We start from the raw sequence: 20,373 nt of genomic DNA, 5'->3' as shown, positions 1-20,373 counted from the left end.
TTCTCTCTCTATATATATTTTATTTAACTCTTTTCAACTCTTTTTAAATTTATTTTTTAACATGAATTTGGAAAATAAAATATTATTTTTAATTTTAATCTTAATTTTTTTGACAATTCATATTAATCATAAAATACTATTTTAATCATAAATTTGATAATAAGGATATTTTGGTAAAAAAATCCTTATCTTAGTGTTTATCATATGTATTAACAAACACATGGAAAGAAAAAATACAATTACCAGTGGATTCTAAAAAATTTAACAAACAGTCTGATAGAAATCTTGGAATGCTTCCCGACCTTTTCTTGATCATTCCATATCTTGGTCTGGAAAGCATTCCAATTTTATCTTGATACCACCTTTCTTGCTCATTTTAACAAACGCCCCCTAAAAGGACTAGCCATCGGTAGATGGAATAGAATACATCTGCAAGTGACAAACAAAACATCAAACGTTTAAATTCTTCAAATTATAAATTGTCACATATATATTTTTAAATTATAACTTTATAAAATTATTGATTAGCTATAGTTTAACAATTTAAAACTGTCTAATGAGATTTTTTTTTTATTTGTATGTCTCAACAAACCACTAAATTGATCCCCTACTCCTAATAAATTTTTTTTTTATAATTTAGATTTTTTATGCTATTCTTAAGAATAGATAGATAATTGATGTCTTTTCACTTAATTTTAAAATTTATTCTTTTATATTATAATACACAATAAAACAGAATATATGCAGGGAGAAATATATACATCAAACACAAATTGATTTTTAAAATTTGAAGACTACAAGAAGGCATCGTCAAGCCAGCCTCCGGTGGTTTCTATGCGACCCAAGCTTCATCTCTTTGAGAATCTGTGTCAACATGAGAGGTATTCTAATCTTTTTTTTTTTTCCTGATGTTTTCTCAATAGCTTCGAGTCCCAATAATGCCCGATATCCAACTTTCCTGTCAACATATTGGCGATCTACCTGGCTTACTATAAAAACAAATGCCTCATAAGGCGACTTACCCAATGCTGGAGTGATAACTAATATTGTAGGTAACTTTCACCAACTATATTTAATCATTTCAACAGCCATGGAACTTCCTTACGCACACTCCCAGCATATCCCCCTATGTCCGAATAATCCTCACTATCCGCTTGACCACCACGGATGAGATACAATGTTGAACTTCTACATAGACCTCAAGGTATCACTACAAGAAATTCGGGATTTAGCGACGGACATTTCCTTCGCTATTTTGCGACGGAACAGCGACGGAATACGAAATTTTTTTTTTTTTAAATTAGCAACGGATTTTAGCAACGAAAAATAATTCCGTCGCAAAAAAAATAAAAAAATAATTTTTTAGCGACAGAAACAGTAATCCATCGCTATAATTAGCGACGGAAAATTATTTCCATCGCTAAATTTTAATAATAATAAAAAAAGTAAAAATAAAAATTTTAATTTTAGCGACGAAAACAAATTCAGTCGCAAAAAAATAAAAAAATAATTTTTTAGCAACGGAAACAGTAATCCATCGCTATAATTAGCGACGAAAAATTATTTCCGTCACTAAATTTTAATAATAATAAAAAAAGTAAAAATAAAAATTTTAATTTTAGCGACAGAAAACAATTCCGTCGCAAAAAAATAAAAAAATAATTTTTTAGCAACGGAAACAGTAATCCATCGCTATAATTAGCAATGAAAAATTATTTTTGTCGCTAAATTTTAATAATAATAAAAAAATAAAAATTAAATTTTTAATTTTAGCGACGGAAAAAAATTCCGTCGCAAAATTTTAAAATAAAAAATTAATTTTAATATTAAACGTTAAAATAAAAATTTAAAATTTAAAATTAATTTAAATTAAAAAATAAAGTTAGCGATGGATTATCCGATTCCGTCGCTGATTTAGCGACGAAAAATTTAATCCGTCGCTAAAATTAATTTTTTTATGTTTTTTATTCAGTTAATTTATAAATATTTAAATTTGAAATGAATATTTAAATATATAAATATTTAAATATATAAAAAATTAAATATACATTTAACCATGAGATGAATATAAAAAAATTAATTTATAAAATTGAAATAAATATATTAATATTAAAAATCATAATATTGCTAAATTCTAACTCATCAATTAATATATTTCATGTGCATAAAATAAAAAATATTAAATGTATAATAATTAATTATTTGTAATATTTATTAAATGTGTACAAAATATAAACAAACACTATATTTGAAAAATAAATAAAAAGTTTTAAAACTATAATATTATTGAAATTTTCTTTATTTTAAATTTTAGAAATCATAAAAATAAAACAATATTGAGGGATTACATTATATAGAAAGAAGTCTATGAGCTATCTTGTTAGTATTTTTCTCTCTATAAATAGGAGAATTTTTTGGTAAAATAAAAATTTTAAAAACCATAATATATGGATGACATTGTGTCTTATACTTGATAACAGTATCATATGTTACTATCTAATATATAAACATTATAACACAATTAAATGTATAATTAAGTCGTTCATAATAAACAACTAGAGAAGTGACATATGCTGATCATGATAAGAAAGTATCAAAATAAGTTCGGGATGATTTTCGAACGAATTTATGGAATGATTTTCCCCCCTTAATAGTTAAACTATAAAAAAACTATATGGGTTAATTTTTATTTTTGAAGTTTAAGTATTATGTATAAAACATTAATGTTGACTAATAAAAAAATAAATATATCTCTTTATCATTTGTCCTCTCTAATTTTGTTTCTAAGTTATAGATGAAATTCAACAATTTAGAACTCATTGTGTTGATTAAATGAGTTCTGCCATTAGTATAAATATTATGTAGATTTTGTTTAATATAATTTTTATTTATAGAAAAAATTTATTTTTTTAAGATTACAAACTATTAATAAATAATTCAATATATCAAATTAATTTATTATAATTATTAGATTTATAATATAATTAAATTTTTAAATAAATATTATTTTGAAATACAATAATTTAAATTATTTTATTATCACATTTTAGATAATTATAATAAAATTTTATTTAAATTATATTATTTTTATTAATTAAATAATTATTAATATTATTTTTGTATAATTATTAAATATTAAAAAAATAATTTCAATTCCCGCCTCTGGCAAATCCCGCCCCCCCTCCCCCTACCTTTTCCCCCCCAAATCCCCCCAAAATCCCTAAAGTCCCCCCCTCCCCCCAAATCTCTAATCCTCTGGCTCTCTCTGGTTCGCTTGCCGTCACCTCTCGCCGTCGCTCTCTCATCTCGGTCGCTGCCTCGCCCTCACCCCCGCTCTCGCTCGCTGTTTCGCCCTCGCTCTCGCCTCTCGCTCTCGATCGCTCTGTTGCCCTCACTGTCTCGCCTCTTGCTCGCTCTGTCGCCCTCGCGGTCTCGCTCTCGCTCTCGCTCTCGCTGTCTCGCCCTCGCCCCTGCTCCTGCTCGTGGCTCGCCCTCGCCTCTCGCTTGCTGCTCGCCCTCGCCTCTCGCTTGCTGCTCGCCCTCGCCTCTCGCTTGCTACTCTGTCGCCCTCGCTGCTCGCCATCGCCCTCACCTCTTGTTAAATTTTGTAAATTTGGTGTTTTCTCATTTTTTTGGTTTAATTTTTTTTATTTTTCTTTCTTTCTTTTTTGCTGCCCATGTTAAATTTTGTAAATTTGTAATGTTTGTTGCTGTGGTTTTTCTAGTGAATTATTAAAAATATTTTTTTATTTTTTATATATATTTTTATGTTATTTTATTAAAAATTTATTTATTATGTTATTTGCTGCTCATGTAATATATTTTTTATGCTTCTTTCTTTTTTGTTGTATTATTTTATTTGTTAATACGTTTTATTTTTTTCAATAAATTATTAAAAATATTTATTAGGATTTTAGTAAATTATTTTATTTGTTAATATATTTTTTAATAATTATTATTTTTTTATTTTTTTATATACTTTAGCGACGGAATATTTCAATCGATAAATATTTTTTTATTTATTTATTTTATATTAAAAATAAAAAAATATATTTATAAAAAAATTAAAAAATAGCGACGGAATATTCCGTCGCTAAAATAAATTTTTTATTTTTTAAATAATTTTTTTTTTAAAAATAGCAACGGAAATTTTCGTCGTTATTTTTTTAAAAAATATTTATTTAGAGACGGAATTTTTTCCGTCGCTGATCCGTCGCTAAATTGGCGACGGATCCGTCGCAAAAAAAAAATAGCAACGAGTATTTCAATGACAGAAAAAATCCGTCGCCAATCCGTCACTAAATTTATTTAGCGACGGATTTTTTACTTTAGCGACGGAAATATTCCGTCACTAAATGGCGAATTTCTTGTAGTGTATAACACCAAGTGTCTTTCAAATCCACAGATGTGGTCAATACCAAAGCCCTTACTATTTAACATTCTAGTTCTAAAAACCAAACCTCCCTTATCGAGGGTCTTTCTCAATAAGTTTGACCCCTTTTTTAAGTCACTCAAGACAACGGAGTAGCGATGCTCAAGATCCCTCTTTAATAAACCACATCAATGCCATATTGTCTAAGAGACCCTATATTTGCAACGATCATACATAGTGATCACTTCCCTACCTCTCAAACCCTAGGCAAGATCCACAAAGAGACTATTCCTTCCGCCAAAATTCACATTTGCTATTACTAGCATATATCTTGCGATTTCCCAACTTGGACAAGGTAATCCTTTAAGCATTCCTAGTGAGTCTCTTCACTAGGCATGTATCTCCACATCTCTCCCATAAAAATCATAGTGCTAATTTAGAGATGACTTACCTCCCCATCTCACCGTTCACTAAAACTATCTGGATTGCACGACAATCTTAGAAAATGCCCCGTCTCAATAGTTATCCCAACAATCATCCTCTTACGTCGGGGTTCTTATTTGTCATGGTCACTTATTCCTGGCACCACCATCAATGCACGTCCTTTCACTACCATATTACTTCCTCTCTTTACAAATTGATCATGATCATCTAAGCGCTATTAATATATATATATATATATATATTAATACTACGCATCGAATATAAATACACATACATGTATATTTTTATAATTATAGACCGCATTACTATTTCAATGGTTTTAGAAAATCACACTCAGTAAAAACACAATCGACAGACGAAAGAAAATGAGTGACCGTTCACAACTAGTCGACAACTCCTTAGCATCGGTCAACAACTGCTATGCTTTGTCAAAAGCTTTGTAATTTCTTTTTCAGAAGCTTTGTCAGCTCGACGCTCGTTTATTTTCTTCCCCACTAGTTTTTTCTCTCATCAATGTCCAAACAACACTCTCCATTCAGGGTCTCTCCCATTCTCAATTGCTTTTCCAAAATAAGCCCAGCCTTTTCCCGGGATACATAAGCTGATGAACAAACCAACAATATATATATATATATATATATAACAAGCAGGCTCAATCATTAACAATTAAGCATCCTGTTTATTAGCCAATTAAACCAGTAGTTATCCGAAAGGAAATTAAACACGATATTGAGTATGTGCTGTGCGGGTATTTACAAATCTGACTACTATAGTGGACACGTGAGTAAGCATCTTTTGTTAGCACGAGTGTGATTTTGTTCACCTTTTAACAGGATGATCATCATCCTTACTACTTTTGTGAAGATAAAAAATAACGGAACGACATAAAAATAATATTTAATTATTATTTCGTTATTTTTTATTTTTATAAAAATAGTGAATGTGATGATAACCCATTAAAGAGCAAACAAAATCGCACTCAGTTGGCACATCTCTTGTCAAAGTTGAGAACGTGCATGGCTCCCATAGCATTGATGTCCATTAAATAAATATATATTAATTGTGTGTCCCTTTCATAAAATTCTGTGGTTGCAGCCTTCTCCTTCACTGTTAAGTCGTCAAAACCAATGTCCGGCAGGGACCCGCTGAACTTGGGGCGAAGATGAAGGGAAGGGGAGATGAATCTCTACCCAAACATGTTTTAGTGGTGAATGCGATCAACTAATTAAAGCAGGCGCAGCGGTGCAGACATTCGTTACCTGGCATCTAAGGCAGGTCATTTAATTTCCAATGCTAATTTGTGTTTGATGTATTTCTCTCTCCGTATACTCTTTCTTATTGTGTATTATAATATAAAAGGATAAATTTTAAAATTAAACGAAAAGACATTGATTATCTATCTATTCTTAAGAATAGCATACAAAATCTAAATTATATATATAAAAAAAATATTAGGAGTAGAGGATCAATTTAGTGGTTTATTGAGATATAAAACTCAAAATAAATCTCATTAGACAGTTTTAAATTGTTAAACTATAACTGATATCACTAATTTTATAATTAAAGTTATAATTTAAAAATCTGTGACAATTTATAATTTGATGAATTATAAATTTATATTTTGTTAAGTTAATAGAAGTGAATATGATTTATAGATGAAGGGAATATACCCTCTAAATTATGCTAAATCTCAATCATGCGGGAAAATATTTCTCTTAAATTTATAATATAAATTCACTAAAAATAAGTATTGGTGGAAACCCTATTTAATTTCATACTTAGAAAAAATAAAAAAGGAATTCGCCTTTTCCCTTGTTTGTTTTTTCTAACTTATCAACTATACTCATCGTCCGTCACTTGTATCCAACCACGATTCATAGCAAAGACCACTAAGAGCTATGCCTAGGGCTCCCAAAAAGGAGTGGTCCCAAAATCACTTATTAATTAAAATGTATTTTTTTATTTTTGAAATGTAAAATTATTAATTCTATTTTATATTGATTTTTATTTGAATTCATATTTTGTTATTTTATTTAGAGGAACAACCCCTACTCCTTACGTCCATAAATTATTTTTCAATGTTAAGTAATGAATAATAATTAGATGTCATTTAGACAAGAAGACTCTCAACTCTCCAAGTTCACTAATAATTTTTTAATATTATGTAATAAATAGTGAAATGTAAACTAGTAATGTAATAGCTAGAAAAAAAATAAAAAAAGACAAGAAGTGACATAATTTTAAGAGAACAATTTGATAAGATGATTTTTGGGATGACAAAAATTTTATTTGAGAAATCTCCATTGATCTGGGCATTAAAGAAAAAAAAAAAAAAAGTGGATCGATGACTTTTTAAGTTGTAAGACTTGATTGTAGATTCTTCACATTTTTTGCTTATTTAACTCTTACATTTTTAAATTTTTTTTCTCTTGCCTATATTATTGAAAATTATTTATTTTTTGAACTCAAATACAAAAATTTAATGAGTAATTTTGTATCTCAAAAAGCAAGTAAAGTAAAAATTAAATAATTTTTAATATTTATTTATATTATAATTAAAGGACCATCAAGGTAATTCGCACCTAGGGCCACAAATATTCTTAAATGGGGTTGCAGTTTTCATTAACTTGTTATATTTTGTTTCTATTTAATAAACAACTGACCAACCAACCATAGTTTTTCTATCGACCCATGTCACCCAATGCCTTTAGATGCAAAGGCTGGATTAGAAGGAGTTGTAATATAAGAAGAGATGTGCATTCCATTTATTGAGTTAATATTTGTTAATTAAGATATAAAATAAAAAATGTTAAATATAGAAAGCATTTAGAATATTTATCATTTCCAACGCATTTGTTAAACTTATCTGATCTTCTTCAAAAAAATCCTCACATGATTTCTTATTTTATTTTTTATAAATAAATTTATTTGATATTTTTCAAATAAACCTAAATTACTAATATGTCCCTTATAGGATAATAAATGTCATTTAATATATTTTTAAAATTTAAATTTATTAACTCTTAATTTACAATGAGATTGGTTTTAAAAGAACTTATTTATTTAATTCTTAAAATTAATGTCATTTAATATATTTTTAAATTGCCATATATTTTGATTTTTTTAAAATTTAAATGAAATTATTCCTTTCACTGATTTTAAAATTTTAAATTTTTCTCTCTCTCTATATATATTTTATTATCTACTACAAATTCATTTCATGGATTTTTTAAATTATTTCATTCAATTTTATATTTTATTATCTATTATGAAAATATGTTTTGACAATTTTAATTATCTATGTGGGATTATTGTAATTTTACCAATAATTATTTTTAATTACGGAGTTTTTTTAGAATCTATTTTTGAACATAGATTTAGAAAATAAAATACTATTTTTTATTTTTATTTTTTAACAATTCACATTAATCATAAAATATTATTTTAATTATAAATTTATTGTTGATGTTAATATACAGTTTTAAATGAATTTAGTAATAGAGAAGTAATATCCTGAAAATTCAGAAATAAATAATGAATATTAATTCGGTGTTGAGGACATTAATGCATATTTGAGAATTTAAGTGGAAGTATTTACTTGTGTGGTTTTGAGGAAAATAAGGAATTAAATTTAATTAATTAAATTATTTGGTTGATAATTATTAAATTATTTGTATTATGGAAGTGGGAAATTAATTGTTGGAAATCTGAGGGTATAAGAGATATTTTGATATGGGGTGTTTATGAGAACTTATGAAAGTATGGGGGTTTAAATGTAATTTCCGGAACCGTTGTGGGATAACCTTAAATCTAATTTAGTGTTTATATGTTGAAGAATGCAGCAAGATTGCGCGGTCACGCCCGCGCACGAGGGAGCAGCAGGTCACGGGTTCGAGCCCCCCGCGGTGTGCGCGCAGTGATGGATTTTGGCTGGAATTTTCCAGCCAAACCTTGCCCAAAACGACGTCGTTTTGGGCAAGGCGGCGGCACCAGCTGGGCTGCCACGCGGCAGCCGTTGGAGGTCTCATTTCTCTTAATTTTTAAGCTGCAATTGCAGCACGAAATTGGATCAAATCGGGCAGAAAGCGGAGAGGAATTAAAGGGAAGAAGAAGCAGCACGCGGGGCCGATTTTTGGAGAAAAAAATTGAAGATTAAATTACGTTTAATCGTGGTTTAATTAATCAGGTAAGTAAATAAATATGTAATAATTATTCTGTATGGTTGAAATTTTATTTTAGGTCTAATTTTATTAATTTTGGGAGTTATTCTATTTTACAGCGTGTATTATTTTGATGGCATTTAAGTGTGAAAACGTTGTAAACGACTAGATACAGACAAGCTCTCACCTACTCTTATAATTTCTTTCCATTTTATGAACCCCTCGTCTTCTCTTAATTCGTTTTGGTGGCGCGTATTAATTGTATAATTGAGAATGTTATTAGTGTGATTTAATTTAAATTAAATATGAAACTCGTTGGGATTTTAATTGTGGTACGCCTACATGAGATTTTAGACAGTTAAATTATTTATATTACACGGTTAGATTTAATTAATGCGAGTTATGAGTTTTATTAATTGCTATTAAACATTTTACTTCGCAGCGAGAGTGCAAGTAATGCAAGAAACGGTCGTGTAAAGGCAAGCTCCTAACCCTCTTCTCATGATCTTTAGTTCCCGTGAAAGACCCCGTGATTTCCTGTATTTTATCCTTTCCCTTACTCTAATTCGGCACCTAGCATTAATTATTGAATCATTATTCATTTATTTTAATTTAAATTAAATCCGAGACTTCTAGAATTTTATTCGTTGTGAGCCTATGGGGGTTTGTACCGCCCCCACTCCTTTTGGGAATGATGCTGAACTAGCCTGGGAATTAGGTTCCTAGACGTGCGGGTTTATTTATTATTTTTCTCGAATTTATTTATGGTTCGGTTAGAGCTATCGAGCAGTAGGACAGGGGTTGATTGTTGGTGACGTTGGGGTAGACTATTGTACGGCCCTGAAGTGGACCGTCGGGTGGACACTCCTAGTCACTGGCCGTTGACCGATGCCGGGCACTGCTGACCAGCTCTGCCAATACGTGATTTACTGCACGTTTAGATTCATTATATAACTATTTATGATTTGATATGCACATGGGTACGGGTTGCATGTTGGGATATTCATTTATTGAGTATACTTGGACACAGACATTCTAGCTTGGTTAGGTTACATCCAGCACGGGCATATGCATTGTGTGTGGTTTACTATGTGGGCGGAGCATGGCCTGATGCCTGGATGTATGGGCGCCATGTATCACGTTGATGCTCACTACGCCATTGCATTTCTATGTGCATTGCATGGCTACTGGTAGTATATAGTTCTTGGACGGGAGTACCGTTCCGAGGGAGCCTATGGCTTCGATGTTGGGAGTACCGACATGGACGGGTGACTGGAGTACCGACCCGGGACAGTGCGCGCAGGTTTGTTGGAAATACATGTTGCCTCTTAAAGCAGCGACAGGTTGGTATGGGAATTGGGTGTCGTGTGTCTTGTGTGGGCCCCAAGGACCGGTATGTGCTTTTATTATGTTATACTATTGTGTTGTAGCGTCTCACGGCTTGTGTGTACTTGGGGGTTTATTCTGGGGAGAGTTTATTGGATCTATACAGCCTTCAGCCTTTATTTCCTTATGCTTGCTGAGTCTTTCGACTCATCTTGCTTTCCATCATTCCAAGTAGTGGCAGCGTGGGCCATGGCAAGGGAGTCATCTTTTAGCGGCAGAGTCGGTATGATGTACAGGCAGTCCCGTCAATTCCTATCAACTCTGATGTCTGAGTAGGGTTTATTCTATTATTTTGTATTGTGCCAAGTCTTTTCTCGAGTCTCGTGTATGTCGGCACATGAATCTATGTTTATTTATTTATCGTGTGATCGTTGTGCTAGCGGGCTACCCGTAGTGCATGCATGTGTTTAGTTTTACTTCCGTTGTTCTTATTTTTGTGTATGCATGCCAGGGTGGTTTTGGTCTTATGTGTTCCATTCTTTTTCCCTTCCGTAGGCGCTCCCATTCGGATAGTCCGGGTGGTTGAGATATTCGGGCGGGGGTGCTTACAAGAGATATTTTAATAAAAAGACCCTTATCTTGGTGTTTATCATATGTATTTAATACACATATAAAAAATATATAATTCTCATTAAATTTTAAAAAAATTAATAAAATATATGGTATAAATTTTGAAATGCTTCACAATCTTATTTTGATCATTATATATCTTGATTCAGAAAATATTCTAATCTTATCTCGATACTCTTTTACCTTACTCATTTTAAAAAATACTACCTAAAAAGAAAAAAAAATGGTATAAGAATTTTGAGTCTCAACAATATTTGCAGCCCATAAATCATCTTCATAAATATTTTTCAGTGCAGAAGTCATCAATAGACAATAATTATTAACCTAACGCCCACACAAGTAGTGTCCTTGAGGTTAGGGCAACAAAAATACACACAAATTGGAGGTCAGAGAAATGGCCACAAGTGTTGAAGACATCCAAATTAACATCAACATATATATTAAATTAATCTGTAGGGAGTTTCATGAAGACTGTTGCTTCTGTGAGTGACAAAATATATATTAATTTATTTTAGCTCATATTTCAGAAAATGCCATTATTATTAATTACATTATTTTTAACTTTTTCTGTATTTTTAATCAACTTACATATTTAATATTTATTTAAATTAATTATAAATTACTATTTAAATTTCTCACCTCACTAAGTTTGTAAATTCGATAAATTTCTCAAACCATGATATACACCAATTATTTTGCATAAAATTCTATATCAAGACAATAATTGACTTTTGAAACAAAAGTTAGTATTATTTTTTGAAATCATAAAATTCTATTGAACTCCATGGTTTTATAATGTAAAAACCATATAATTGATCTTTCTTAGGCTATGATTTTTGTCTGAAGTCTTAGAGCCAAATATTTGTCCTGTTCACTTGTGTTCATAGTTATATCTTTAGTAACAATTAATCATTATTAAAAACACAAATTAAATGATTTAGAGACACATGACATTACACTTAAAACACATTTATCAGTTTTTATCTTTAATAATTGTATTAATTGGAGTCTAATTATTTGGGTTTACAGGATACATTTGTTGAAACAAAATGTCTATAACCATTTGTGAAAGCAATCCATATATTAATTAAATTAGTATTTCTTAGACCTAAAATCTAAGGAATTGCGTGCACTCCATCCTGTGTACCATTTTGAGCATCATCACCCTATATATATGAACTGTTATTGGGCTTCTTCACTTGAGCTCTCTCGTCGTCTTTCCTGTTTCTTGGGCTCTCTCTCCCTCTCTCTCTTCCTGCTTATCATTTTCTTCTTCAATGGAGTTGCCTAGTATTCTCCAGTTTCTAGAGAGCAGGACCATTTTAGTCACTGGTGCCACTGGCTTTCTAGCAAAGAGTACCCTCCCTCTCTCTCTCTCTCTCTCTCTCCATGTACATATGTATATAATATAATATTTTTTATAAATAAGATTACACCGCTAGGAACTTAATTAGTGTTTGAACTTAGAATTCAGACTGACCACATTATTATTAGATTACAACTCGCGTGATTAGACATGCATATATATATATATGTATATATACCTGTGAATATGGTGACACCATGCTTGAATGGATGTAGTTTTTGTGGAGAAGATACTTAGAGCTCAACCAAATGTGAAGAAGCTCTACCTTCTTTTAAGAGCTGCAGATGCCAAATCGGCCTCGCAGAGGTTACACAATGAGGTCAGCGCCAACACTTCTCTCTCTCTCTCTGACTATATCTCTGAGTCACGCTTTGTGTAAACTTTTCCCGGTAAACAAACAAGAAATATATATCATGACTCATGAATCAGATGCCACCTTTTAATATACGAGCAGTCTTTTTATATAAAATAATAAACAAATAATTTAGAAAACGTATCACCATCATGCATTATTTTGGACGAGTGGTATCTTCTTCTGTGCAATGAACCAAACTCCATCCAAATCAAAATTGCATGATTTAATTTTTCAGCCGTTTTGAATGGGTGATTGCTGCTATATATTCATACATACATAATTACATATACAGTAACATACATGCATGTGTGTGTGTATATATATATATATTATAGGTCATAGCAAAGGACTTGTTTAGGGTTCTAAGGGAGAAAATGGGGGCAAATTTGAGCTCCCTTCTAGCCGAAAAGGTGACGCCGGTGGCCGGAGACATTTGCACCGATAAGAACTTGGGCGTGAAAGACTTGAACTTGGTGGAAGAGATGTGGAGAGAAGTGGATATAGTAGTTAACCTGGCCGCAGCAACCAACTTTGATGAAAGGTATATATGGGCTTACTGACTTTCAGTTCATCTTATCATCATATATACAACATATATATATATATATATTCATTACGACGACAATAAGTACTAGATTCAAATATTTATTGTGCGTTTTGTTTTTTTATTAATTTTGTGTGTAGATATGATGTGGCATTGCATCTAAACACATTGGGAGCTAAGCATGTTCTCAACTTTTCAAAGAAGTGTGCCAAGACAAAGATGCTTCTCCATGTGTCCACTGGTTAGAACATTCATTGGTCAATCAAGGACTGATGAATTAATTGCTTGTTAATTTGATTTATGTTATATTTATTATTATTATTATTATTAGTATTTCGGCACACAAGTTATTGCTCTCTTCATAGAAGTTTGAATGTGTTTGATTAATTATGATTTAATAATAATTTAATTTCTTAATTATCACCGCACACACACGCACAGATAGAGTTATTTAGGCTAGTGGACAATCAATTAATATATAATTGAAATAAGCACCATTTTTAATTAAAATGGGGTAATTTTGCAGCTTATGTATCTGGTGAGAGGGGTGGGCTCATATTGGAGAAGTCCTATCGCATGGGTGAGGCTCTGAATGGAGCCCCAGGGCTCGACATCGACATGGAGAAGAAAGTCGTGGAGGCAAGATTGAGCGAGCTCCGGCTGGTAGGAGCCACAGAGGGAGAAATTACAAAGGCAATGAAAGATTTGGGCATTCAAAGGTTAGTTGCCACAATTCATCAACAATTAATTAACTGTATATCTTATTAACCAATTAATTGAAGCATTTATAATTTCTAATATAATTTACTTGATTAGTAATCGTAAGACCCAAGTAGGGGATGATATACCCATGGTCACTTTAAAATTTCTTTTTTTATTTTTAGTTTTTGAATACGTAAGAACTTAAAACAACTGCAGCTTAGCCTCCGACATTGTAGACTAAAGATGGAGGACATCCCATTAATACAACACAAGATGCAAACAAACTATGGATAAATCCCAACAACACTTGCATACTTGAGCAGGAAAGTTAAAGAAAATCAAATAGTGAGCAACACAACAGGCTTTATAAATCAAACCCACTTCTTCAACAAAATTTCAAATAGTCGAGAACTAGAGATGAGGGCAAAAAGAACCTAACAAGAGAGAATCTTCTATCCGAACAATAAACCCATTTAATTTTTTTGGAGGCTATTCTTGATGGCTTGAGGGCTCCAAAAAGGAGATAAAAGCGATCTTTGCAGATGAGTGTACTCTCATTAAGAGGTCATGGCTACAAAATAACCTCATACATAGATTGAAATGGAGAAGAGAGGTTTATGACTGATGGGGGGTTCATACATGCACCCATTTGAGTGAGGAAGAAAAGGGCCTCCCTTGGGACAAATTCATCCTTTCACAAAAAGAAAGGTTGCCAGGGACACTGAGTGGGGGTACGGTGCAGACATTAATGAATGCACAGAAAGGAAGAACAAGGTAAGATTTATTATTATTTGGCCCAATATATAGGTTAGATGACTAAAGGGCGAGCGATATGTCAGAATAGTCCGGTGGATCATGAGTTTAATTCTTCTTTTATATAAGAGACAAAGGTCTAACTTGTGATTTACCTCTCATTGCATAATCAAAAACACGAACACAAGAGGTTGCAAAAGAACGATCATCTCAAGTAAGATTTATTTAATTCGATGCATCAAATGCTACCTCTTCTCATACTTGTCCCTGAAATGGACACTTAAGTTGGCAGATCGGATTTTTAGTTTAAAAAAATAAAGATAGGTTGTCTTGTTGCCCCACTGCGCTCCTCTTAAATGAATGAAATGTTAATTTAGGTATATTTATAAATAAGCAATTAAAACATTTCATACAAAAAAACTTGACATTATAACAAATTTTATTTTTGAAGCAATTTTATTATAAATTGTCTCTACAAAGTATTAGAGACTAACTATTAAATGTGCCTGACAGAAGACATTTGGAATCCTATGTTATGAGGGGGCCCTTAACGTTTTTGTTTGAAAAGACATCTAGAGACAAAACTAAAATGTCTCAAAAAAAAAAAAAAAATCAAATCTATCGCGCAGTACTGCAATTAAAACATGCATGAGTTAAAAGTGAAGTCTATTCAATCACTTAAAACATTGCATCACATCTCATATTGATTTAAAATTTGTGTAGAAGATATAAAAATTAATTTACCATCTTCAAACATCATTCATTTAAAAATTACTTTTTACTTCTATATGCATAGTACAACCCACAGATGACAGATCTAATATAAGATAATTAGATGAGGATTCCGCCAATACATTATTTAATTATTGGTCTAAAAAATTGTACAAGAAAATAAATCTCCTAAAGTTGGGGTAATTATGTCTATCAATTAAGCCAAAGCCATAATCAGAAGCCCTTTTCTACGCTTAAATTTGGGATTATTTTCAACACAATCTCCAACTTCCAAACTAACTTCCCATATAGATGATTGAAAAACACAATTAATAAAGCAATGCTATAATTAAGGTGAAACATAACTTCTGCTTTCATGGCGATATATGAGAACATAAATGTGAATATATAGCCCATGGCACATCAACAATCTATATATGCGTGTGTGTGTGACAAGAAAAGGAATCAAATCAAATCAAATCAATTTTACCCAAATTGAATATCATAAATCAATCTATATCTGTAAATTTTTCCCAATTTACATATTTCTAGTCCTAATTAATAACTGCAAAATTTAAATATAAAAAAAGACAGAATTTAATATATAGGTTCTGTAATATATAATTAAAGTTGCCTAATTCATACTCTTGAGACAACCAAAAGCATATGAAATATGACGTCTTGATAAAATAAAATAAAAAAGAAATATGACATTTTGATAAAATAAAAAAAAGAAATATGACATTTTGATCAATCACACATAAAATTAAGGTGAACCATTTGGATCTGTTTTTGTTTGGTAGGGCAAGGAAGTATGGGTGGCCGAACACCTATGTGTTTACAAAGGCAATGGGAGAGATGCTTTTGGGAGACTTGAAAGGAAATCTACCTATAGTTATCATTCGTCCCGCTATTATAACTAGTACTTTCAAGGAACCTTTCCCAGGTTGGGTTGAAGGTGTCAGGTACGTACAATACAAACTCTTATTTTTTTATTTTTTCTTAATTGGTAATTAAATATATACAAACTTAATTATAACCAGCCAAGGGTTTGGTAGTTTTTTTTGGGCTCTCCAGGGTGCTTATTTTTGAGCTGGCGTTTAGTTTTTGTTGGGGTTTTTTTTACAGGTTAATTAATTTATTTTTATCTATTTTAGTTTTTATCTGTTTTTTTGACAAGAAATCTCGTGATTTAGCTCATTTGAGCTTTAGTAGTGGCATCTATGATTAATCTAATTGAGTTTCCATCCTAATTGAGTTGAGTTGGGGGCCAAATACTAAAATTTTAATTTGGTAAACACTTACTTTTCCAACTAAACCCAAAACTCAATTTCACAATTTTGGTGATGTCGAGTTTAAGAGAAATAATATATTTTATTTTTTTGTGTATTTTAATTTTATCCTTCTATAATAACTAAAAACAAATTTTAATTTGTCATGTGTCCCAATAAAAGTCCACATATACTCTTTCTTACTTTATATTTATATATATAGAAAATATATTCTAATAAATATATTTATTTTAATACTACTTTTAAATATTTTTATAAAATAGATTTATTAACTATATATTCTTTAATCACAAATATTGAGTTATGCACAGTTGATTGAAGAAAATAAAAACATGGTTTTAATTGAATTTTTGTTTTATATTTAAAATATAAATTATTATAAATTATATATATAATATTTACAATTAACTTTACATCATTTTTAGTCATTTTTCTATTTTAACTCAAATATTTACCAAACATTAACTTTTAAACTTACCTCAATAAACTCACCTCGGCTCACGCCCGAAATTGTTGAGTCGGGTATATTTGTTTGAGTTGTGTTTTGGCTGATTACATGCAGAACGATTGATAGCTTGGTCGTCGGATATGGCAAAGGAAAGTTGACGTGCTTCCTTGGTGATCCAGGATCAGTAATGGATGTGGTGGGCTAATTAATTAATTAATTAATTAATTAAACGCATCATTTTCTAATTTAGTAAGCAGTAATTAATTAACTATGATCATGATTCAACCATGTTTATTTTGCCCAAGTAATTAAGAAAATCAATTAATGTTCATTTAGAGGATTAATTAATTATTATTGGATGAATGCAGATCCCGGCAGACCTCGTGGTTAATGCGATGATGGCGGCCATGGCAGCTGATTATTATGCAATTAATCAAGCAGCCGCAGGGGATGAAGAGACCATAATATATCATGTGGGTTCATCGGTAGCTAATCCCATAAGATTCACCAAACTCCAGGATTATGCCCTCCATTACTTCACTAAGCATCCTTGGTTTGGAAAAGATGGAAAACCCGTCAAAGTTGGCGAGGTCACAGTGTTCAGCTCCATGGATAGCTTCCGCAGATACATGGCATTTCGTTACGTCCTTCCACTCAAGGTTTGTTAGTTGATTAATTTTTCTGGTTAATGTCAACTTTAGTATTTCTTTAACTAAATTAATTAATGTCAAATATGTCTTCTAATTAATCATTAATGTTACTGTGATGTTCTTTTTTTTTTATATATTTAGTAAACCCCCTTAATTAAAATTTATATTTTGGGACACTTCAATTACCAGTTATAGTTTTATTTTGATAGATAACCTCTTGACCTAAAATTAACTGTAAAAAAAAACTAAATTCACATGCTAGAAAAAATTTTAAGTGACTATAGAATGATTTCTAAGGGGTTCTCTGTCAAAAATAAAATTTTAAGATGGTAAAACTTTATGTAAGGGGATTTAATAGATTTTTTTTTTTTTATCTTTATGGAATCTAATGGTGTCATTTCCTATCCTTTCTACAGGGATTACAACTAGTAAACACAATATTTTGTCAATATTTTCAAAAAATGTACATGGATCTACATCGAAAGATCAACTTTGTGATGCGGTTGGTTGAGATTTACCAACCTTACCTATTCTTTAAGGGCATGTAAGTGCTAATTACATATATTTGCCTTGGTGTTAATCTAATAATTCATTAATTAATTACTAATATTCATATCCATATGGCTAATTAGCCTAATGGTGTTTTTTGCTTTCAGCTACGATGATATAAACACCGAAAAGTTGCGGATTGTAGCACGAAATGGTGACAGCATTGAGACAGATGTATTTTACTTTGATCCCAAAATCATTAATTGGGACGACTACTTCATGAACACTCACATTCCTGGAATTGTAAAGCATGTGTTTTAAGTGATAATTGCATTAATTAATAAACATGTGTTTCTCTTCTAAGAAAAAATTATAGAATAATATTACATTAAGTCCTCATATATATACATATATGTATGCCACAAGAAGTTCACCATCAATAGGTATAGTTGTAAGGAGTTTTGATCGAAATAAGAAGACTAAGAAAGGAAGTGCATGGCAAGTGTTGCATTGGAACCGATGGAACCTACATCCTCTGGAAGAACTTGTATGGTAAGTAAAGTTCTGCTAGTCGAATCCCACTTTTTATCTTTCGATATATTGAGGTCATGATGATAAGGAAAAACATTCTGATAAGGAAAGAATACATGTGGAATCATCTAAACCTATTCAGCAAACTATTCCTTAGGAAGAAAATTACTGTTTGAAAGAGGTAAATGAATGTTTTCCCGGTCTTGGCAGCATCCTTCTCTGCTCGCTTCTTGCATCTGTGCATTTTGGGCCTTAGGCAAGTCATCCCTCCCGCCATTCCTGGATCAGGCCTATCTCTGCCGCTGTCCAATCCCATGTCTACTTCATCCAATTCCCTGTACTGAAAAGGGCTTACATATCCACAGGGATTTGGAGCATCATTTATTTTCCTCCAATCCAGAAAGGCATGTGTCCTGGAGATACCGGCAAAGTACTTCATTCAACCATTTCAATAGCTAACGCAAGCAATATGAAAATCTGTATCTGTATGGTTCTAATATAATTATGAGAGTCAAAAATTCGTAAATGTCTTTAAATATAATATTATGTGCCTCTAAATTATTTAATATGTGTTTTTAATTAATGATGTCAAACCGTCAAGAGGCTTGTAAGCTTGCCTGGCTTAGCTCGTGGTTAACTAAGCTCGGCCTGGCTCGCCTCATGCTTGTTGGCCCACTATAGCCCAGCAACCTAGCTAGCTTAAAATAAAAAAGTTATAATTTGTTGTATTGTAATTTTGATTTTAAAATAAAAAATTTATAATTTGTTGTATTGTAATTTTGATTTAAAATTTTTGATGTCTAAATTAATAAGTTTACTGCTTTAAAAATTATAAATTAATAAAAAAATATGTCGTAACACAGTGACAACAAATAAGAGTACACAAATAGTATTCATATGATCATTTAGGCAATTTTAATGTGTCAAGTTTCAATTAAATGTTAAAATAATGAAAAATAATTTTTATAACAATATACATTATATTGTTATAAAAGTTATAACTTTTTAAATTATAACAATGTAATTTTTATAACAATATAAGTTAATTTGTTATATTTAACATTTTTTAAGTTTTATAATATGTTATTATATGACTATTATAATCATTTATAAGTAGTGATAATTCTTAATGAAATTGAATACAGATGAGGTGGTTGTAATCCTTAATTACTCATGCTTAGCTTCACGTTTAATTAGGATTTTAATTAACATAAATGTAAAGAGTCACTTCGCTATCCAACTGGTTTCAGTAGTCATTAAAGAGATATACAGTTAATCGCCACAACCAGAAGCTTTTTAATTTGCTGAAAGGATTGGCCGTCGGTAGATGGAATAGAATGCATCTGCTAATGAGAAACAAAACATCAAACGTTTAAATTCTTCAAATTATAAATTGTCACAAATTTTTAAATTATAACTTTATAAAATTAGTGATCAGTTATAGTTTAACAATTTAAAACTGTCTAATGAGATTTATTTTGATTTTTATGTCTCAACAAACCTCTAAAATTGATCCCCTACTCCTAATAATTAAATTTTTTTATAATTTAGATTTTTTATGCTATTCTTAAGAATAGATAGATAATTGATGTCATTTCAC

The 20,373-nt window shown here is 30.9% G+C and overlaps 1 protein-coding gene across 3 annotated transcripts in view; it reads left to right on the top strand.

The window, feature by feature from the left end:
• Nucleotides 1–20,373, top strand: part of LOC127812351 (fatty acyl-CoA reductase 3-like) — a 121,226-nt gene that overhangs the window by 54,628 nt on the left and 46,225 nt on the right. Inside the window, exons 2-11 of one of the 3 annotated variants that reach the window (XM_052352780.1) lie at nt 12,186–12,288; nt 12,514–12,617; nt 12,989–13,194; nt 13,338–13,438; nt 13,724–13,916; nt 16,167–16,328; nt 17,218–17,299; nt 17,472–17,762; nt 18,170–18,297; nt 18,410–18,653. In XM_052352780.1, the coding sequence (XP_052208740.1) occupies nt 12,210–12,288; nt 12,514–12,617; nt 12,989–13,194; nt 13,338–13,438; nt 13,724–13,916; nt 16,167–16,328; nt 17,218–17,299; nt 17,472–17,762; nt 18,170–18,297; nt 18,410–18,563 (1,500 nt within the window). In that variant the 5' untranslated portion in view covers nt 12,186–12,209 and the 3' untranslated portion in view covers nt 18,564–18,653. Of the gene's footprint in view, nt 1–12,185; nt 12,289–12,513; nt 12,618–12,988; nt 13,195–13,337; nt 13,439–13,723; nt 13,917–16,166; nt 16,329–17,217; nt 17,300–17,471; nt 17,763–18,169; nt 18,298–18,409; nt 18,654–20,373 lie in introns of those variants that run through there. The other 2 variants (XM_052352781.1, XM_052352782.1) reach the window with 2 other exon arrangements.

The sequence above is a fragment of the Diospyros lotus genome, chromosome 1 (genome assembly GCF_014633365.1).
Source record: "Diospyros lotus cultivar Yz01 chromosome 1, ASM1463336v1, whole genome shotgun sequence".
NCBI classification, from domain to species: domain Eukaryota; kingdom Viridiplantae; phylum Streptophyta; class Magnoliopsida; order Ericales; family Ebenaceae; genus Diospyros; species Diospyros lotus.
Note: the sequence above shows the minus strand (reverse complement) of the source record. Positions and strands in the feature narration are given on the sequence as shown.